Source organism: Ambystoma mexicanum, chromosome 6q, assembly GCF_040938575.1.
Source record: "Ambystoma mexicanum isolate Mex_15411 chromosome 6q, UKY_AmexF1_1, whole genome shotgun sequence".
NCBI lineage: Eukaryota > Metazoa > Chordata > Amphibia > Caudata > Ambystomatidae > Ambystoma > Ambystoma mexicanum.
In genome coordinates, this window is record NC_090937.1 from 130,771,493 (window position 1) to 130,795,321 (window position 23,829).

General features: G+C 42.4%; 1 protein-coding gene across 2 annotated transcripts in view; it reads right to left on the reverse strand.

Annotated features, from left to right (window-relative positions):
* GRID2 (glutamate ionotropic receptor delta type subunit 2) overlaps nt 1–23,829 on the reverse strand; it is a 2,892,146-nt gene that overhangs the window by 1,217,149 nt on the left and 1,651,168 nt on the right. For both annotated transcript variants that reach the window (XM_069630564.1, XM_069630565.1), the window contains exon 6: nt 11,042–11,215. In XM_069630564.1, coding sequence (XP_069486665.1) covers nt 11,042–11,215 — 174 coding nt within the window. The remainder of the gene's footprint in view (nt 1–11,041; nt 11,216–23,829) is intronic.

Consider the following 23,829-nt stretch of genomic DNA (forward strand, 5'->3'; position numbering starts at 1 on the left):
GGCGAGCACAGAGCACTGCATTGAGGTCAGTTTGTGGCACCTATTGAGCGAGAAGCATGTTCCCTGGAGGGATTATTTTGGAAGAGAACAAATTGGTAATTCCAAATCCTTCAGGTGGGCGCAGACTGCCGTATCTAGTGCAGTTGGCAGCTGTTTGCAGCTTGTGAAGAGGTGAGAGTTTAACTATTCATATCCAGCATTAATTTCATGAATAAGTGGCCATACAATCTTCGATGTTAATCCACACACACAGTAAGTCCAGTAAACATTGCAGTACCTGACATGGAACCGAGTGACATAACAGCCGACTTAACAATACTGGGAAAGGCCACGAGCTACCCACCTATCTGCTCAGCATCCCCTCAGTGGTTTTCAAGTGATAGAGCGTCTACACATCCCAGAGGCGATTGTAAACAGCTCCCCACAGCAGGTAGCGATGATTTTGAGCCACCATGTTCACAGCCAGATGATCATCAACAGATAGATGTTGTAGGTCATAACAAAATGTAATCAATACTCTCGGGAAAGCAGCAACAGAAAATTAGTCATAGCCCCTTATTAGAAGGCACTACCCATGCTGCAGACCGTGACAACATAACTCCTTGAACAATGGACATAATCATGGAAACTGATGGGAACGTACCGTCAGCTGTTGTAAGGGAAATTGAGGGGGACAAGAAACAATCTTTGACATTAGTAAACCGCAGAGTTAATGAAAATTAAAAGGAAATGAGATGCCTCCTAATGACTTAGATACTTTATAGATTCCAAAGATTTGTCATCCCTCCTTTGAGACTATAAGCCGGATCCTAATAATCATCAATTGGAAATGTCATCCTACTTATCAAGCTCAGTGTCCTCCTCCCATCTTCATCACACTTTAAGAGATGTCAATGGCAAAATAAAACTATCCTCTCCCTTAAGCTCAGGTCGTACTTTGGTTCATAGTTTGCTGGCCCAGCTATGTAACAACATTTACCTGGCAGTCAAAGCACACACAATCATCCTCAGTGAAATTAGAGGAAAAGGACAAAGCACTGAGGGACGCCACACTTGTAATGGAGGAAATCAGCAATTCATCTGAAAATATAATAGGCCTTGCTCAAGATGACACTGAGGTAATTGAAAAACTGAGCTCACAGCTAGAGACAACATGGAAAATCAGAAAGAGGAGAAAAGAGCAAGCCCCGAACCAGATAAATTCTCTCTTTCTCCAGCAAACCAAGACATCTAAAAATAAAAAAAAGGGAGGGAACAGAAGGAACTCAAAAAAATTAATGAGAGGCCTACTTTTGTCAGAAGAAGAATCATGCCAAGTCGTATCAAGGCCTGCAGAGGAATCAGAAACTGAAGACATCATACAAACACAAGAAGAATTTCCGCCACCAAAAAATGGAGGAGACAGAAATCTAAATAAGAATAAGAAGCAATATCAGGATGAAACCATATTGATGGTTGTGACTCCGGTCTAAACTGGCATACAATATGATTATGTCATGTCCAACAAAGTGGACCTTTCAGATCATTATACTTGTTCCACTCAAAGAGAAACGGTCAGCTGGGCTAGTGAAATAATGAATACAGAAGAAGACAAGTCTTACGCGTTGGACTGGAATGGGACGGTATGGAAATGAATACTAAAGAAACTTCACATGTTCATTTCAGTAATACAGGATACACCAAACAACCACTGTTCAAATTTATTTTTAGGAGTGACAAACAAGTTGTGCACAGCCAATGTAACATTTTGAATCTACTATACAAGATTCACTATTTGCATCTGATCTCTTCTAGAGATATAGATATGGTGGACTTTGTAGACTTTGTAGACTTTGTAGACGTTGTAGACATTGTTGTCAATATGAATATCCTGACATAAACAGCCACGTCTAAAAATGGTATGCCAATCTACGCAGCTTGCATTGACATGTCCTTGGCCTTTGATATGGATAATCGGATAAAATGATGGCAGAACTTGAGAATCTGGGGCTTACATGCAGGTTTACTGAATATTCTCGGTATCAGTACATATTATCCTCACCAAAAATATCGCTGTACATATGGTCATCTGGAACGGCCATAGGTGATATTTTTGGGTGTGATCATTTTTGGGGTTTTTAGGAACGGGGGTTGCAGGGGTGTCCCCCGCTCCTTTAAAAATAATGCAGGGGTTGCGGGGGTGTCCCCAGCAGTTTCCATGCCTTAATATTGCCGCAAAATTATGGCAATATTTTTGTATGGTGATATGTTTGCAGGGATATTAACACATGGAACCATATTCTAATTCATAGTCACTTGAGGACGAAGTTAAGAACTGCGTTGAACATGCAGGGAGCAATGTCGAACGAAGTAGACACTCTGAATGGCCTTTGACAAGGATGTGTATTGGCCCTCTGCTTGTTCAAACTTTATGTATCGGACATGGGTGAATCTTTAATCAAAAGTAGCCTGTGTCACTCCTCTTGCAGGAGTTGCAATAACAAGCTGGCTGACCTATCTGTGTGAAACATGCGGGTTATAGATTTGAATTCAAGAAGGGCAAACATAGCAAAAAAACATCTCTACACAAGTAGAATGATGTATGTGAAGAGTTAAGCATAATGACATGAACATGTGATTGCTCTTTTATTTTTTATTCCTCCTTCCTTTAAAAAAAAACTTTACTATAAACGTAATAAATAAATAAATAAATAAATAAATAAAATAAAAACAGCTCTTAACAAGAACAAAGTTACAGTTCATTTTACGGTGCACAGTTAGCAAATGGTAGTTGTTTTACAATGTATAGGGGCTGATTCATGGATTTGCAGGCAGAATGGCACACAAATCCCCGTTTTTTCGGCACACAAATTCCATGAGTCAGCCTCATAATGTGCACACCTCACAAACGTGATTGTGTCTAGTGTTGGTACACAGCAGAAGGGTCTTCATTCTATCACCCCAGAAGGATGAGCGGCTGCGTGGCCATGTCTGCTCTAGTGCTTGGCATTTCCGGGACACCGCAGGGGAGAGTTCCCCTTATTCAGATGTGCCAGTAACGGGGTGCTTGGGAAGGGGGATATGAGTTTCTCCCCTGAATGACAGACTGACCAGGCAGGCTATATATGAGCATTGGGTGACACAGGCAGGTCATCAGACAGAATAGAGATAGCAGCACCTCGACGATAGCATGGCACCCTCATATATCCCTTCAAGCAAGTCTGTCAACATTAGATGGCAATGAAATCAAACTAATCTTGGCAGCAATGTTTTCTCATTCTTTAGGCATCATAGAAAATGTGCTAAAGTACCAGCAATGGCTGAATATCTAATTCACCCAGTGGCTCCCAGTGTTTTGTAGGACCGAATCACACAGGTTTAGGGACTTGTGAATCATGATGTGCATGACATTGCGACCAACCACGTAATGGCCATCAATGAATATGTTCCCTCTTGTTTACTATTGAGCAGTCACTGCTCTATTATCCGTGATCTAATGTTTTAAAACATTCTTCTATCACCCTTTCAGGAATGCCCTTCCACACCTGCAGGCCCTTATTGTTGTAATCGCCCTCCTGCACATAGACGTCTGCATCTTCCTCTCCTTTGCAGTCTTCCTTTAATCACACATTTCCACCTTTGATTTGCTATTTTCCCAGGGTTTGGTCCCGTAGACTTATTTTACTACCCATGGATGGGCGGTACTATCACAACACCAGTTCCAATTGAGCCACTGGATCCCTCTGCCTCTTACCACAACCAGGGTAGGTACAGTCTGAGACTTAACTCACCCTTCAGGGGACCTGGAGACACTCTTTAATCTGTAAGTCAAACTGCTGATTGGGGCACATTCCAAAGCACAGGTGCTCCCAATGTCCCTGAGAGCCTGCACATAGGATTATACATTTGCATTGCTAATGCTGCAAGCGGACTTGTTGGACAACATGTGCAGTCAAGTGTATAGGTTTCCGTATGTGTGAGTGCACACATGCCCACAGTTTGCCCTTTGTGAATGCAGCCCTTGGTACATCCTCCTTGTTATGAGGTAAGTACAAGTGGCATAATGTGCCCCTGCTCCAACAGAGTATTGTTTCTACTTATTGGGTAATTGATCCACACTGGTGCTCGGTAGACCAATTAATGTTGGTTACCACACATGCCTTTATTAAGAGAGGCAATTGTATTTAAATTTGAGCATGCATTATTTGGACAGTGATTATTATTCCATGGATGTGGGTTTTTCCTTTGACATAACAGGTAATTAAGAATGATGTATAGATTTTTCCAGTTACCTGGATGTGAAAGTTGGTGCATCTGAAAGTCACTTGAATAGATGGAAATATGGGCAGACTGATAAAAAGTGGCAGGGCAAATGGAATATGAAGCAATACAAAGAGAGATGTGTGCGAGGTTACAAAGTCTGGGACAGATGGGGAGAGGGAGGGAAAAGGGGACGGGGAAGATCCCAGAGGTCTTAACGCCCTTGGGTGGTTACAGTATCCAATATGGTCATTGCGAGAAGGGGGAGGGAGGGAGGGGAAGGGGTAAGGTATTGGGGAGGTAGGGAAGGAGAGTCAGGGGGGAGTGGAGAACAAGTGCTTTCAGGGAGGAGCAGAAAGATGGGTAGGTGGGGAGGAACAGTTAGGGAGAGGAAGGGATGTCCAGTGGAGGGGGGCCAAGAGTTGGAAGGAGGAGGCACAAGGGGCCCGGGGTAAAGTGAGAGGTATTAGTCAACTGAGCGAAGAGGGCGGGAAGGAGAGTAGAATGAGAGGAGGGAGGAACGATAGGGGGGGCAAGGTCATGGAGAGATTTGTAGACAAGGCAGAAGAATTGAAATTTCAATTGTGAGTGGAATGGGTGCCAGCCGAGTTGAGAGAGTGATGTAGAAATAGAGTCTTGAGGGCCGAGGAGACATAGAGTACGCATAGAGTAGTGGTAGATGGATTTTAGGGGAGTCAGGTGAGAGATAGGAAGGCCAAAGAGAAGAGAGGAGAAGTATAAGAGACGGGAGAAAATAAGGGAGGAGATTAGGAGTTTAGACGCGTGAAAGGTGAGGGAGGGCGGGATCTTGCGGATGTTGAAAAGGTGGTGTCGACAGGAACGAGAGGTTAGAGAGATGTGGGTGGAGAAGGAGAGAGCGGAGTCAATATGAAGGCCGAGGTTTCGGGCATGGGTCGAGACGGGAAGATTGGAAGGGGGAAAGTGGATGAAAGGAGGGGGGGAGGGTGAGAGAGTGTTAGGAGGGAAGAAAAGCACTCCAGTCTTGTCAGGATAGAGGGAAATAAAGTGAAGTGGGATGACATCCAGTGTTCTATGGAAGTGAGGCAGGAAGAGAGAGTGTGGGGGAGGTCGGATGTGAAGGAGGAGAAGGAGAGAAAGATTTGAGTATCGTCTGCATAGAAGTGGTGGGAGATGCCGAAAGAAGAGATGACAGAAGCGAGGGGGGAGTTATGTAAGGTTTGCTGATCGTAGCCTGCTCGCAAATACTTGTTAGTTTGCTTTCAGACAGAATAGAGCATTTTGGAGATGTGGAACCTAATCTGCTAGTTTGAAGTTTTGAAGTTGAATTCATTTGTAAAGTGCAAACAGGCCGAGGGGCAACCGGGCGCGTACTCTTGAGGACAGGTTACAACAATCAGTAGGTACATAATGAATTACACAAATATACACAATATACAGAAAAAATACCATTGGCAGATTATAATACAAGTACAATGAGAGGTGTATATACACATAACCTATATGACGCGTGGAGGGCAGAACTGAGTGAGGAGCCTCATAAATCGTGAGAGAACAGCCAAGATTTGGCATTGTTCTTGAAGGTTTGGAACAATGGTTCAGTTGTGATGGGAGTAGGCAGAGTGTTTCAAATGTTTGGAAGCTAGGACAGGGAAACTCACACCACCCGCTTTTTGTAGTTTGAATCTGGGCAGGGTGAGACTGTGTGTTTGGGCTGATCTGGTGGGTCAAAAGGAGGTGTGGAGTGTAAGGCGAGAGGAGAGGTATGGTGGGGCATTGTTGTTCAGGCATTTGTGGGTCAGGGCTAGAGATTTCAAGGCAATTTTTTGTTTTACCGAGAGCCATCGTAGGTCAGATCTGACGGTGGAGATATGGGAATGTCTTGGGATGTTCAAGGCTGCCCTTATGGCATTATTTTGTACAGTTTGCAATTTATTGAGGTTGGGCTGACTGGTCCCTAAGTAGAGAGCTCTACAGTAGTCAATTTTGGCCATGATAAGAGTTCTGGCGAGGGTGATGCAGTTAAGAGAGTTTAGAAAGGGTCTGCAGGCGGTGATAAGTTTGCAAGTGTAGGCTGAGGCCGACCTTACTGCATTTGTTTGTCTGTTCAAGGAGAGCGTGGAATCCAAGTAGACGCCTACAGTTTTAGTGTCTTTAGAGACCTTGATATCATTGCCGTCGATGGTGAAGGACTTGTAAGTTTGATCTAATTTGTTAAGACGATAGCTTGATCCTAGTAGTAAAAGCTCAGTCTTTTTGTCGTTAAGGCAAAGTTTGTGATGTGCCATCCAGGCCTGAATGACCAGGTAGACATTATTCAAGGCTTTGGTGTCGGCAGTGTAGTCACTAGTGATAGGAATGAGTATCTGCGTGTCATCCGCGTAGTTGGTGTAGGAGATAGCCAGATAGTCAAGCACATCAAAGAGGGGCTTTATGAATACGTTGTACAATGTAGGGGACACACAGGAGCCTTGAGGAACGCCACAGTGAATGGGGGAGGGGTCTGCCGATGCTGTAGGTGAGAAGACCCTCATGGATCTGTTGCTCAGGAATGAATGGATCCAGGCATTGGTAGAATCAGAGAAGTGGGCCGCAGATTTAAGGTGTTGGCAGAGTATTTGGTGGTTGACCAAATCGAATGCCGTGGAGAGGTCAAGGAGAAGGAGTAGTGCTAACTTCCCATTGTCCTTTAGTGTCTCCATCTGAGTTTTCAAATCAATCAGGGCTGATTCAGTGCCGTGTTTAGGATGGAATCCTGATTGTCCTAACCCCAGAAGATTGTTGGATTCAAGATAGTCTTGAATCTGAAAGTAGGCTGCACAATCCAGGATCTTAAGCAGGAACGGGACCGTAGTGATAGGTCTAAAATTAGTTGGGATGTTAGGGTCAAGGGAAGGTTTTTGGAGAAGTGGGATTACCCACACATCCTTGAGGTTATCCGGGACTATACCCGTCTTGAAGGAGGCATTTATGAATGCTGTGATGAAAGGGGCTAGGTCGTGAAATGCTTCCTTGATGATAGGTGCTGGGCAAGGGTCACCTTGGCAGTTGGATAGTTTGAGATTGTTTATGATTCCTTCTACTTCAAGGGTGGTGAGCGGGGAGAAAGAGAAGGGTTTATGAGAAGCGGTTGGTGAGGCTGTATGGATTTATGTTTATCTCTAATTTTGGTTTGTAGGGTGGCAATTTTACCCAGGAGTGCTGTCTGAATGTTCGTGCACCAAGTACTATCTTTGGTACACGAATAAGGGGGGGCTGCAGGTGTCTCAAGTTCCTTAAGAATTTTGAAAAGTTCCTTGGTGTTAGACTGGGCTGACACAATACGGTTGTTGTAGGAATCTTTTTTAGCCTGGAGTAAGGCTTCTTTATTGCTAAGGGAGGCTAATAGAAGGCCGTCCTTATGGCCATCAGAAGGATGACTTTTCCAACGTGACTCTGCAATACGTTTCTCTTTGCGTAACACTCTGAGCTGGGGAGTGAACCACGAGTTGAGGTGAGCACGTTGTTTAGGTCTCCTAAATTTGAGCGGGGCAATAGAGTTAATGGCTGCAAGCACTGACTGGTTGTAAATGTCGGCTAAGGTGGTAGGGTCCGAACAGGTGTCAGGAGCATTATTCAGGGTGGGAGGATGAGGGGGAGTAATTTTTCTGTGGTTATGTTCTTTTTATTTCTGGTGAGGGTGGCTGGGGCGACAGGACGTGTAGGTAGAAATGCTGCTTCAATACTGAAGGTGATGATGTGGTGATCAGACCAGATGCAAAGGGCGTTCGAGAGTATGCGGATATTGCAGTTGGTGTCACTGAGCCAGTCAAGGGACCGCCCTTTGATGTGGGTGGGTTCCTGTATGCGCTGTGTGAATCCTAGGTCTGTCAGGGTGTTGGCGAGGTCGAGGGCCACAGAGTCATTGGGGTCTTGGTAGCCTAGATTAAAGTCACCAAGGATGATGGTTTGAGAGTTAGATTTCGCTTTATCAAGTACTAAGGCCGAGATGTCATCCACAAAGGATGTAGGAGGACCAAGGGGTCTGTATATTAGGTGGATGGCAACCGTTTGGTTGGCAGAAAGTTGGAGTTTGACAGAGAGTAACTGCAGATTCCACATTGATGCTAGGAATGGTTCTAAGTCCTAGTGAGTTTCTATAGATAAATGCAATTCCTCCACCTCTCGAAGTACGGTTGCATCTGATGATGGAATACTCTGTGTGGATAGCCAGAGAAAGTGCAGGGCCTGATGCAGCATGTAACCAAGTCTCAGAGATGGCGATGAGGTCAAGTTCCTGAGTCTTAATAAGATCAGAAATGTCCAGAGGGTGAGCAGCTAAGGACCTTGCGTTGATCAGAGCGGCCTTGATTAAGCCGACGTTGCTGGTTGATGCAAGATTGGTTTGAAGGCATTGGGGCATAGGTGAGGTGGACGTTTGGGGAGGCGGGCTAAGCGTCAGGGTTTTCGAATGTAGGCTTGGGTACATAGGGTGACCCTTCTTGCCCATAAGTCTAGAGCCTAGTCTTTTGTTTCTTAGGGTGGTGGAGCAAGGTTGGTTAGGTGTGGGTTTTTTGGTGAAATGGTCGAGCCATAAGGCCAGAGCATTGAGACAGATGTTGGGGTTCTGAGGTACAGTACTTGAATAGGTATCAGCAGGTCTGTAGGTGGAGGCCATGGTTGTAGTGTGCAAGGAGCTGAGTGCAGCTAAGTTTGTTGATGGGAGGTAGAGTGTCTAGGTAGATACCCACACTAAAAGTGGTACTCGTAGTAAGGAGAGCACAGACCTTAGGGCGGACAAGCGTGGTAGCATGTTACCAGAGTTGGAGAGGCAGTGGGGCACGGGTCTGTGTAGGAGTCGCTGGCTGACGTTGCAAGAGTTACGTGGCTAAGCAGTGTGAGCTCACAGGTTAAATTACTTGTGCGTGATGGGTACAGCAGGCAGACATGTTAGGACTGGGATTCGGATGTATCAGTGCGGCAGGCAAGGCAATAGGGGCACATCCAAATCCAAGTACAAAAGGCAATGCAGAAGCAGGGCATACAACAAATGTGGGCATATCAGGCAGGGAGCAATGCCGCATACATGGGGGACAAGTCAATTCTGCAGCACAGCAAGTTGGGCAATGCAGATACACTACAGCTTGCAACAATTGTAGGCAAATCAGGTAAGGAGAAGTGCAGCGTATACAAGGCACAGCTCACTATGTGTGGCGCAACAGGCTGGGCATTGCACATCAAGCGTTAACAGGCAAAAGATTAATGTAACATACATAGGGCACAGGTCAGATTATGGGTGCAACAGGTTTGGACATTGCAGGAAATGAAGAAGTTGGTTCACAGCAGGCACTGATAGCGTACCAAGAAAAATGTTATTAGGCAAGGTGGTCGTACAGATGGTATTGGAGCATAAGAAGGGTGCTCAGGAGTAGGAGGCGAAGTAGGGTGGCAAGGGATACAATATGGGCTGGAGCAAACCTTAGATACCAGGGGCGGGAGGCAGTGTAACAAGTGGCATACAGTTATCCAAATTGAGTGAATACTCATGCGACGAATCCCAGTCTTAGTGCAGAATACATAAAGGTCGATAAAGTTAGGGTTAATCCGATCAAATGAGTATAGTGGAGATTCTTACCAGTATGGCTGGGTGCTGGCTGCTGCAGACTGATGGCAGATGGGATCAGAGGCAAGGCGAAGCAGAGGTCCTGGCCCTGGACTCTAGCAAACTCTGGACAGGCTCGGACAGGGTGAGCCTTTGTTAGTAGAGCCTTCGTTAGGAGGGCCGGCTCTCGCCTGCCGGTTTGGATTGGCCCGAAATATCTGGGCATCAGCCAATCACCAGGCAGCTTGCTCGGTGGAGGTTTCAGGCACAAAGGTGCTGCAGATCAAATAGGCGGGCAACCATATTTAACTGAGAGAGCCTCATGGTAGGCAATGGCGGTGCGCAGAATAACGCCAATATGGCTTGTGGCAGGGATCAGCTGGAAGGATGCTGGTGATAGGGATGGAAGGCCAGTGATGACGTGGCGATCCTATCTCTGCCGAAATTATTCTTGCAAAACGGAGTCTCTATATGCATGAACAAAAAAAAGAACGTATGGCCATCCCCACCCTGTGTCATTCTCTTTAGTTCCGCCATGGGTGTTTTAGTTTTTAACGAAGAAACACAAAGATCCATTTCATTTGGTGCTACACAGACAACCCTGCTGCGTCAGACGTGACACTTGGCATGACTACTGTGTGTTACGGACTTCCCCTTGCATAAGTGGAGACATTCCCAATAAAAGCGAAGTGTCAAAATGAAAAGAGCTCCAATTGCCCACCACTTAAATTAAGTGTAATCTCCCATCCAATGTTGGGCATTGACCCACATCCTCGCCAGTCCAGCACCCTCTGGAGGGTTGTTTAATTTTACCTTAACACACGTTATGCATATAACAATTAAATAACACATGAGAAACAATCGGATACTGTTAAAAGGAGAAGAAGTAACTGACATGAAGTACACTTTAACTAAAATGGCTATGTTTCCAACATCTTAATGGTGTACAGGAAAGGCATTGCATAGCTCAAAGTGGGTCACATATACATGGATGGTAAAATGGCTCAGCGGATTAAGTGCTTGTTGATGTAATCTCTGTTTGATCTGCAGGTTGCATGTTCAAATCCCAGCCGGGCCAACTCAGCCTTTTATCCTTCCGATTGGGTAATAATAGTAATGTATGGAAAATAGTTCCTATGTAAATTGATTTAGATTAAAGCGCTACATCAAAAAAAAATATTATTCAGGATTCATTCTCGAATATACAGCTCTCAGAATAAGAGAGTGGTAATAATGCAGTACCTCCATATTCTGGGAGAAGGGGTCCTTGGGATCACATATTGATGAAGATATTCTGTGGTTACCACGGTAACAGCGCTGGCTCAAGTTCTGAGGGATAGGAAATGTCTGACGAACAATTGTCAGCCTTCCAATGGACCTTCTCACAAGCTCCTGCACGTCCGCATCATTGATCTCCTGTGACATGAAATAAAAGCGTGGTACACGTCACACATGTATGGAAACAGCACACAGTGGCAGAGAGAGGGAGCAGCAACTGTCCTACAATTCTTCTATATCGGTACATCGAAGCAAGTTCACATCATTTAACAACAGTGAACAACTTTAACATTAACTTTTATTTGGAAAACATTTAAAAAATGAACACTCACTGATGGCGCATTTTTAAATAACAACTGCTCGATATCTTTGAAATGGCCCTGTTAATGTTTTATTATCTTTAATTAAAGAGGCGTTCATCAGAATGGAGCGTGGCTAGCTCTCTGTTTCCCAGCATAATGCATGTGATTGGAGGGGCAGCTGCCCTTAAAGATTACCCAGAGCAATCTGCAAGGCGGCTTCTAGATATCCGGCCATTCAGAACAACATAGTGGCTCTAGAAATGACTCTAACTTGACAGGACTTGAAGTTGACATAGACATGGCCAGTGGCGTGTCCTGGGAGCGGCCTGAGGTAGCACGTTCTACCCCTGAAATCTGATTGCACACCCCAGGTACCACCCCATTATCCTAAACTGCACCTGGCATGACTTTGACCTATTGGCAGCCCGCTTTTCCCACGCATAGCGACACAGGTGCTGACATTAAATGTTATTCAAAGCTTTGCTTGTTCTTGGATTAAATAATTTCGAGATGTACTATACAGACAGCGATGCCAATCAGTGACCTGACTATCATTACCTTGATGTTAAAAAATAAATATGTTTTTATAATGAGTTACTTGATGACTCATCCATCCACTTGCGGTGCTTGCCTTTCTGCACATTAATTATTGCACTCACCATCAGCGCCACACTCATGTAATTACTTCCTGTGTTTTTTGTGGTCTATCAGTCTGGGGTGCATCAAAGCTTTCAAAAGGTCAATGTTTCAGCGGTTTTATTTTTGGTCAGGTTTTATAGGTTATACCAAGCTGCGGTCAGTCACTAAGGCTGTTTCCATTTTCTTTAAAAATAACGCTCATCATATTTCTATGTATTTATGATTATGATTAGTACCCGGCGAGGGCACAATCAAAATGAAAGATCCATTCTGATTGGCCCTCGCCGAGGCATTACCCAGCTGATAACCCTTCGATTCGCGGCCAGGATTCCAGCCACCTTGTCCTCGCCGGGGGGCGTGGCAGGCCCTCAGCCAATGAGGAGGCTCAAAGCAGGGCCATCCCCGCTCCGAGCCAACCCACGGCTGAGAGGCTGTCTTCGCCCCCCATCGCGGACTCAAGTAAGGCTTTTTAAAAAAAAAAAAATTCTTTCCTCCCACCTCCCCAACCCACTTAACTTCTATCCCTTGGTCACCGGTGGGGGACGATGGCAGCCTCCAGGCGTGTGGAGACTCGCAGCAGGGCCATCCCCGCTCTGAAGCCTCCACCGGCAGGAAGTTTCCATCGTCCCCCACCGGAGACTGTGGTACGTTTTTTTTTTCTTTTTTTTTTTCGCTTCCCTTCCTCCTTCCCAACCCCACTTACCTTCTTTTTTTTTCGGGAGCAGATGCGTTGGGGAACACTTCTGTTTCCACTGCGTCCAATCCCGATGGCTGCCATAGAAAGGGAAAACAGGCTCTGTTTTCCCTTTCCCGGTGGCCATTTCCTTTGTCCTTTTTTCTCCCGAAAAGAATCTTTTAGTGCCCCGGTCACGCAGTTCTTGCGGGCCGGGGTACTAATAGCTATATGCCCTTCGCAGCGGGCCTATAACCATGGGCACCGGGGCATTACCTGAGTCGGTAATGCCCCTGCCGCGAGGGGCATATTGTTTTAATAGTCACTGTTTGACAGTTTGAATTTCGTGCGATTCCCAGCTCACAGTTTACTGTCTCGCTCACTAAGGGATGGTCTGTTTGAAGAAGGGTGTACCGTATTTCACCTTCGAGTAAGTGTTCAGTCAAAACTATCATTCAGTGAGTAGTCCACATTCTATGAGAAGCTATTTTTTGTCTGTTTGAAAGAAGAACCTTTAAGGGGAAATCCACAGCAGACAACACGTAACTTGCTTATTGTCTGCTGCAGTTTGCCCATGAAACAAAGCACAGTAACAACAGAGGACTACCCCACCCCTACCCCAGCCCGAGGAAAGGCATTAACCTTGAAGCACGGCAGTAGTTACTGTCCCCTAAACGACAGATCCCATTGCCACACACGCCATTGTTTTAGACTCCATCCACCTTCTCGCCTTTTCAAAGGTGAGGTTTCTGTACCTGTGCCTTTTCCTATGGAAATGTGTACATTTGTTGCTTAGTTTAATTATTACACTGGTAAGAAAATGTGCAGACATCCGTAAGACAATGCTGTGCCATTTCCATGACGTGCTCCTAGCAGTATATTAATCTTTAATATACTGCTAGAAGCATGCTACAGTAATGCTTGTCAGGCACACTGACCACATTTGCTGGTGTGTGTCTAACTTTATGTGTGTGGTCTACCAGTCTTGGATAAATCAAAGCTTTCAAATTTTAAATGTCTGCTGTTGTTTTATTTATGGCCAATGTATCTAGGTCATACACAGCTGTGGTCAACAATTAACAACATAACAAAGGGGCTCCTGACATATACATATTCAATTACTAAATTCAAAATGTTGTTCTAATAACCAAGGGCATATTTGCACAAAGGAAGCCGGGTAATGATAAAAACATTATTTTACTCTCAAAACCTATTCTAAAACCATTAGTGTGCAACATACATGTAGAAACATTGGCATACATTCATTACATAAAACATGTACACTCAATTTAGCAGCACCACCTATTAGATTTAATTCCAGCCCATGAGCCCTTTAATATCATACACCCACCCTGTGTGTAACTCTATTCATAAGTTAAGGTGCAATTCAAACCATGTAAACATCCATTGGATATAGTTCCCAACCATTAGTCCTAAGGTGCATCAAATGCTAGCGCCCCAATTATTCTGATTGTAAACAAAGCACACATTCCTAATCCAACACGTAGGAGTAATACACATATACACACAATTATACAAATGATGCAAAAAGGTTTTTGTACAGAACATATTTCTCCTGTACTTCTAATCCAACCATAAGACGTTCCATTGTCTTCGAGTGTGTCCTCCAAAAGGAACTCTCACAATATGTGTATGTATTTATTGATAACATGTTCCTGGTTACATGCAAACCGGTCACCCAATGCATAAACAAGATTGCATGAAGAGGGTGTATGGGAGCAAAGTCCTGAACATGTGCAGAGGGATGGAGGAGCAGTTTAGCCCAATCATAGCTTGGCAAAGGTCACATTCCTTTGTCTAAAGGCAAATACCCATTCTATATATGTTAACTGTTTGACAGTACAAATTAAGTGTGTTGACTCTCTCTCTGTGGGATGGTCTATTTGAAGAAGGGTGTTCCAAATTTTGAATTCGAGTGAGCTTTCGGCCAAATCTTGTCTGATATCGAGGTATTTGGCGAATCATTCCAAGCCAAGGTAGACATTTTGGGATGAAGTATCTTCTCTCTGTTTGAGAGAAGAGAACAGTGGGTGGGGCATTTGCAGCAGCCAAAAAATGATTTGCCTATTATCTGCTGCAACTTGACGACAGAGGATGACCCCCACTAGCCCGAGGTGAGATATTGGCATTGAAGCACATCAGCTGGTAAGGTCCTCTAATCCCGCTCTTTCCCCTCATGTATTACCCAGTCCCCATTGTCCGTCACGCCATTGTTTTATACTCCCTCCATCCCCAACTTTTTCAGAGTTGCGGTCTCTGTACCCACGCTTTCCTATGTACATGTGTATATTATTTGACAGCTGAGTTATTACACTAGTAAGTAAATGTGCAGAAATCCACATGACAGGGCTGTGCAATTTCCATAACGTGCCTCTAGCAGCATGTTAAGCGTGTATGTACTGCTAGAAACATGCTAGGACATGCTTGTCTGCCACAATCACCACATCACTGGTGTCTGTATGTGTCTAACTTATTTTCAAATCGTGTTGCATATTGTGTGCAACACCATTTGAAAATAAGTTAAGTAGCAGCAAGAACGTGTTTGCCTTCAGCACGGGCTAATTGTAATTGTATTTGGTTGTTTATAACGCGCTTAACACCCAGAGGTTTCTAAGCGCGGACTCAGGGAGCGAACCTGTGTTGCTCAACTTTGTCTTGCTTCCAAGACAAGCGCATCTCCCCTGAGCTATCCTCCTACAAAGAAGAATTTGCAGGCACTCCTGGTTACATATCGCAATGGTACTTTGTTTAGAAACGTGCCTGCAAGTCTTTCTTTGTAGTCTGGGCCAAACGTGCTTTAATGTGCCATATTTTAAACAATCTGCTGCGTGCCTTATCTGTTCGCCACTTTGAAAGGGGTGAACATTTAAGGAGGCGCAACAGGATGTTTTTAAAGTAACACAGAAATTCAATGTCAACTCAGTATACAACACCATTCGCAAAAAAAAGTTAAATCAGTGGTTGACGTATATAAAACGAAGCAGTGAATCTATGTTCCCTGCTATCCTGCCCAGCTCCCCACAAGCCCCATTGCACACCCCTTACCACGCACAATACAAACCCCCAAACAAATGTGCCTGCTACTTAAGGGAACATTCAATGTAGAGCACTGAAGTGCACGTCTCAACTACTTCCTACACTGGTACTTTAAAATGAAACCATTACAAAATGGTTTCTTTTTTAAAATAAAAGTATAGGAACAGTAAAACTTAATTAAAAAAGCGGAGGAGCACTGCTCCCAACCGCTCCTGTTCACTTCGACCACTGAGTTAATTAGCAGCACGAGCGTGCTGATGAACAAACATGTCTGGACTCGGAGCATGCTACAAACAAGGACTTGCAGATATGTCAACATTGCCCCTGCTCTTTACAGGAGTGCGGCATATCTTTCGTTATTGTTCGCACCACACATGCTTTAGTGTGCCACATTTCAGAACAGTCTGCTCTGCCGCCCTTAGTGTTCACCACACTTCAATGGGTAAACACATTAAGAAGGCACATATCAAACAAAGAAAAAGAGTAAAGACTGCGTCCTGCATTGGTATTTAACAAACAAATGTATCTCCCAACTTCCAGGGGCCAGTTTATCAGAGATTTACACCCAGGCAAACAAGTGGGGTAAATGAATTTAGCCCCAGTTTTGCTGTTTAGATAACACTGAGTGAAGCAAACGGATCTTGCTCGAATCAGTATTATCAAAAATGTTTTTACTAAGGCAAAATTGAAGCAGGTTGGTTTATTAACTGTGTTTGCAGCATAACATGAAGAGAAATGCAGTACTCACCGTTTCGTTGTTTGTTATGTAACACATATTGGTCAATAAACAATCTGATTCATTTTAGGCCTCATGGAAACATTTGTTAGATAATATGGATTGTGACAAAACCAGTTTGCTCCATTTTGCACTATGAAAGCATTTGCTCAATTTTTGCACTGGCACAAATGTTAGATAATATGGACCCTGGTTTCTTTGACAAAATGCATATATATTGTTATCATTTCCTATGCAAATAACTTTTTTTTTAGTATTGTGAATTACTAACAATCTTGGACCAACCATCGTTTATTCATAAGTGATGGTACAAAAATACTATATATATATATATATATATATATATATATATATATATATATATATATATATATATATCAATCAACACTGCATTAGAACATAATTGCTTAATAATCGAAACAAGACTGTGTATCCATTATACTACAATTTTTTGGAAAAAAACACAGGCTTAAGGCATGTAAAATTCATTCAGAAGGCACAGCAGATTGCTTTGTAATTGTGCAGCATTTCAGTGGCACTTTTAAAACAATCACTAACAGGCAATAGCAGCAACACATGCACAGTGGTAGAGGATAGAAGCCTGCCCTGCTCTTGTCAATCAACAACCCAAGACAAAGCCAGACATTTGACTGCTCTGCTCTGCTCCGCTATCAGAAGGACCAAACCACCAAAGATTAGCATCTCTTTGTAAAACTAAAAAGCTTCTGAATTGGGTTGAAAGATTGTTCAGATATATATATTTACCCTCCTGGTCTCAGAGAAAGGGAATGTGGGTAAATTAACTTACTGCATAGCCAGTGCCTGGTGATATACTGATCAAGTTTTACTTGCTCTACTAGGACTTGTAGTCACATCACATCCCTTCAAAAAGGTGCACTGTCATATTCCAGCGCAAGTAACCTAGGAACATTGACCCCTATGCTGGACTTTGTCCACAATATCTTCAGGGAATATCGGAGAAGAGAGCTTATGCATGTGGCTTACCATGGCCAGAGTTTGCAAAGCAATACATAGCTGATATTGGATTGGAAGTCCCTTCGAAGGGCATTGCATACTGAGTGATCCCTAACGGGGGGCCCACTCAGAACCCATTTTTTAAAACTGTGACCCTATCCATGCTGATGTAAAACCAATTAGCTCCTATAGAAACCCCACCTGTTTTTTACACCACCAAAAAGCAGATGGATTCCACAGGAATCCATTTAAACAATGCCTGCAATGCATACATTTAAGGTGGCAATTACTCTAGTTGCACTGTGACATTCAAAAATAAAGGCATTATGGGGAGAATTAAAGCCAAATCAAGACTATCCAAACGCTTTGGTACCTTTTGCCACAAATACTATGGTTGAATAACTTCAAGCGGACAGCAGCAAATGCTAATAAAACTCCAAGGTAAAAACACTACCACTATTCATGGAGAACTATGCCTGCCATAATGAAACTGCACACCTGATAATATCAGGGCCCTAATGTGTCAGAAATGTAATTCAGCTAACGGGAGAACACAGCTTGCATTATATAAAGACACTTTCAAGTGAAAAAAGTCAAATCATCCTGTGAATTTATGTGAATTTATAGGATGATGTCATGTTTTTCAGAGAAGCACCTGTTTACTGTACATGAACGTAATGACCTTAACACAGATTCTAAATACCAGAGAAAATATATGTAAAAGATGACATTTTACTTAAATGTCCATTTGGGGATGCATTCATGGTAAATCCCTACTGCTAATGTGTTCACCGTTCCACACAGCCTTCCATTAGCCAGCTATCTGTAAGCTAATGAAATGAAAACAAACAATAATGAATATTCATCACACAACTTCATTCAATATATTTGGGTGGGTGTCTTGTAGATGGGAGTACATCAATCTGTATATATTATTAATGTAGTGGGCTGCTACCATACATTACAGAACAAAAACATTCTATAGTCAATAATAATAAAATTATGTTGTAACTCCACCTTTACCTCATCATAAGTATTGGAATTATAATCATGCAATGAAGATTTGTTTTTTGTATTCAATAGGAGTGTCTGACTATGAGACAGGTCAATGGAAACACTGGGACAATCGCATAGTGTGACATAATTATGACATCAGCATGGGAATTTTGGACCCGTTGGAGTGTGTGGGAAAACATAGGGGGCATGTTTCTGATATTGGAAAAGATGGAGGAAAGAACACCACCTAGGATTATGGATATAAATGGGTCAGTCAAAGTCCGAGTTAAGAGTTGCAGACAGGAAGATTCCCATTCCAGGAGATGAGTTCTGCCCAAAAGGGAACCAGCAAAGAGGGAATCCAAGCAGTTCTAATTTTAGATCTGAGCCTAATTTGAGCAGATCTGGAGTGGCCATGTTTCCGTGAAGATTTGTAATCTTTAAAAAGCCAGCCTTCTATAAAAAACGGAAAGCCTCTTCTCAAAATTGAATATGATAATTCCCCAAAAAGAAAATATATGTTCTCTCTGCAGCAAAATTCCTGCTAAAACCAAGATAGGGGGTGGTTTATGAAGATATTCTCATGCTTTAATGGTAAATAAACAGTGTAATCTCACTGCATGTAAAATGTAGTGTGATCTCAATTATATCCAACTTAAAATGTGTTTCTGAGTTGAGTGTGCAATGACATAGAAAGCTCTTCAGTTGATTTGGCACTAAACTCTTTAAACATCAGAAGCCTTTAGATTGTAGCCAACACAGTTTCTCTGAAATGTTTAATATTTGGTTGAGACATGAGAATGTCCTAAGATGAGCCTAATGATGATTGTTCTTGACAATGTGTGTTCTCTGAAGGCTATGGCTACTTAATAGGGAATGGAAAATGAGAGTGTGTTTAATTGTGTCATTTCGATTCCACAAACAATGATAATGATGAAAATCCTGTGCAATCCCCTCAATCTTAAATCAATATTCTAGAAAAGGAATCTCTCACACACAAGTTAGGGACACTTATAGTTATTTAACAAAATCCTAAAATCATTCTCCCACGTTGGGTGTGTGATCCAGAATTATGTGAGTTCCAAATCAAAAGCACAGCTTTCCTAATACAAATGCCAGAATAATGTGAATGCAATTTATTGTAACCATATTGCAGATGGCACACACATGTTAGCATCCACTGCATCACATTTACATGTGAAATATTAGGCATGCAACAGTTCCTGGATACCAGCATTTGTTGGTAACATTTAGGAAATACAAACAATCCAGTGGATTAAGTGCAAGTGTGATTTTATGTGCAGTTTAAAGATGTTAACATATGATAAAAACTAAAATGTATTGAAGAATACTCTTACTGTTCTGTCCCATTGCCATATGTGGGACATCTAAACCCAATAACTGGTAAGTGGCAGAGTTTCAACTAGAAAGTTTTAGCTATTCCGACCGCAATGTATCTAAAGAATTGATTATGGAAATGAATGCCTGTGTGTTAGAATGAGATAAAGGCAGGCAGGTACATTTTGTTTATTGTAAACAGGCTGCCTGTGATTTTGGAACAGTGTGGTGACTTCCCTGCATAATGCTGGTGACTCGCTTTGCCTTGGTTTCATGTTAAATTTACTTATTCAAATAAAATTGAGTTTTGATCAAACCGCCTGATTCTTGCACAGAATTGTCGGGTGGGACTGTATAAAATGGGATCATTAGATCAATGTGTCCACTTGGTGTACTGTTCAACATATCATACAGAAAACAGGCAATTACACCCAGGTTAACGGCTTTGTTTTGCCCTTTGCCATGCACATAATGAAAATTGCCCAGCAGGGACCGGTTTTCATGCAAGCACAAACATAAAAGGTCCCTGCAAGGCAATTTAGACCCTGGAGGAAAACTACCTCCTATGAGTCATTCATCTCATAGTTTAAACCTTACCTTTCTTTCAATGGAGGGTCTGCACAGTGATTTGAGTGTCACAGTGACATAATCTTGAAACTTGAGCCCTGGTCTGACCTTCCAGTTCATGATGTTTTTGCACTCGAAACAAATAACACACAATTTGGTATTTTCAAATGTGTTGCATCATTTCGGAAAGGCCACTAAACATACATGCAATTAAGTATTATACCCATCTGCTGCTTGAATTAGCATGGAGGACAGATGAATATACATTTCTTACTTTTTGATGGGCACAGCGCTGGTAGGTCCAAAACATCACAATCATTAAATTAAGGCACTTCTTCCATAAGAGGTTGTTTCCAATCTGGAGACACAACAAAAACACTGCAATGGGATTATGTATGTTTAGTAGATACTTACTGCTATTTAAATTAAGGATACATTCTTCAAAATGCACAGATGTGTGATGCAATATTTAATGTATCTTTCTGCAAAATATTGAAATAGTGACAAGTTTTGTTTGGCACAGATTGTAATTGTTTTTTTTAAATATCTCAGATCAGTACAATAGTCAACATGATATAAGTAACTTTGACACGATAATTGTGTGGCTTTGTTGAAAGAGGGTTTTCTTTAAGAGGTATAATCGAGAATGAGCATTTCAGGTAAATTCATTTTGGACACGTGTTAGATTAGTATGGAACATAATTGCCAGGATTTACATTTTGTCCTGCTGAGTTAGCAGACTGCTCATTGTATTAAGTCAAATGAATGGTGAATTTTTGAGTATTGTGGAACCAATTGTGTAGATATCGGTGTAGATATGTGTTGCAATGTCCTTATGGATTGGTTGTTTTCTTACATCCAAACATGTGTGTTTGAAAATCAAGATGCAATGTACCTGTTGTCTCCTTCATAATTAAATAATCATTAAGATAAATGGGTTCCTTTGTGATGTTGTTGGAATTATTTAGTACACTCTTTAAGAGAGATACTAAAGAGCCTCAAATAGATATTGAACATATAGGGGGCAGGCATACATCATGCAATACACTGTAGAGGTAATGATGATGCTAAGAAATAAACTGTCAATTTTTAATGTGTACTGCACACTCCTTCTGGAAGATGGTGACACACGTGTGCCTCTCAAGCTCATTGAGTTGTGAGCCCATTACAGTTAAATTCTCAAATGTGTTGGTGACGCATAGAGATGACAAGTCCCATGGTAACATATGGTTCATTTTTATTGAAGACTTTAGAAAAGTTGTCTATGATATCCATGAACATGTTTCGGTATTCCTAAATGATCTAAATCCAGATAGTTTATAACAGAATATTATCCTGTCTTGCCCCTCTTTTTTTTAAAAATGTGTCCCCCCTTTCTAAGAACTTTCAAATAGAAGGTAGGTTATGCGTGTGATGGGGAATCAGTTAGTTAAGAGGTGTGGTGGTCTTTATTTGGACATATTTGATAGGGGCTTTAAAAAATAGAATGTTTAAAGTCAGAAATATTTCAATGCTATTTACTATATAGACTTGTACAGGTTACATTTGATCAAAGTTAATATCAGATTCTAATACTAATATGATCCCAGAAGGTTGAGTTCAATACCACCGAGAAAAAAACAATGCTTGTAAATGTTTATGTTTCAAAGCCAGGCCACTCTTTTTCACAAAGGAAAAATATATTTTCTTGATATAACATAGGACTTTAGATGAATGCAATGTGACACGCTGACAACATATTTCAAGCCCTTGCTTCCTTAACACAAACATATTAAGGACTTAGTTGCAAGAAGGTGAAGACAGAATCATTCCATGCCAGTAATTGTCCCTGTAAATCATTTGCATAATGCTGCAGACAGCATATGCCTTTAATGGTCACTGCAAGTCACTTGCATTAAGTTGTAGCTACAATCAATATATGCCAGTGACGGTCACTGTAAATCGCTTACATGATGCTTCAACCAATTTATGCCCATACTAGTAACTGTAAATTAGTTTCATGAAGTCTACAATAAATATCAGCAAGGCTATTCCTCTGTCTCACTCACTGTCACACAAACACATGCATGCATTGCACTCATGCTCAAACACATAGCCCCACACCCACCCATATACCCAGACACATGCATGCACACACACACACAAACACTCATACACTCTCACACTTTCAATATATGCACTGTAAGAGAGGCATGGTATCACAAATATGACACTGACACCATGGATACAATTTGTAAAACCTTTATTGAAAATGTTGGGGCTGAAGAAACTCCTACTTTGCCATATAGCTAAGATGAGAGCAGTCTCAACCATCAAACAATAAACAAAACAGTCCTAGTTGAATCTGTCAAATCAAAATGGGCTATGCTAACATAACTTAATGCCTGCCCTATCTCTTGCATAAATTGTGTAAAAAAGAGAAATGTATGCAAAGAAAAAATCAATGTTCAAAGAATAAATGTGGTTGAACCAGCTCTTGTCCCCATGTTAGACCTCACAGAGTAAGGCTGTCCCTGTAGGCAGGATGACACACTCTGGTTCAGTTTCCATCACCATAAACAGTTCCAAACTGTGGATTGAGGGTCGCCTGGCCTTCCACAGTAAAGTCTCTTTTTCTCCATATCCAAAAACAATACTTCAACACAAAATCACACAGGTCCCCCTAGTCGGGCTCAAACCTTTTACCACACAGTTCACTTACGTCCCCCTCTGTCGGGCTCAGAACTCTCATGTGAAAATTCAACACAAACTTGCAAGGAGGCTCCCTTACCCAAGATTATTATACTTCTGATCTCCCTCAATCGGGCGCGGACCACTTTCGGATGTCGAAGAGTTTAGAATATGCGTGGCTCTCTTTACAGACCACTGCAGGACCACTTTGACTCAAATTTCATTTTTACTCTTGATTACTTCACTTTTGCTGTTCATTTAATTTATTGCTTCAAACCATTTAGCTTTCATGGAGACTTTCGAGTGGGCTACTTCCTTTCGCCGTCTTTACTTCAACGTTCATTCACAAGTCTGCCTTTTTTCACGTCTCATCCACATGCATGCAGCCTTCACTTGTGATATAATGTTGCTGCACCATTCGCTTTAACACACACCGGTCTCTTAAGTCGCTTGCCAACTCAATGGCTGTGTGTGTTTCTTTCTTGTTTTTGCTATGTCCATTTCATGCATCAAGGTTAGTACCACAGGCTTGAGCTCGCCTCCCCAACTCTGCCGTTCACCCACGAGGGTCACTGGCATCCTTGAAACACAATTCAGTCTTCACTTGTGGGATCTGGCCTTCTCCACGTGTCTTCCGTGGCCTGTCAGAGGCAACAATCTTCACTAGGGAACCCTTGGAGTATTCAGCCCGATTCGCTCGTCCCTTGGTCCATTGCTCTGCTCCACTATGTATGCCTTTGTCCCAGAAGTTCTGCTCATACTCCTGTTCCGCTTTGCTCAGAGTGTGTCTTTAGGTGCG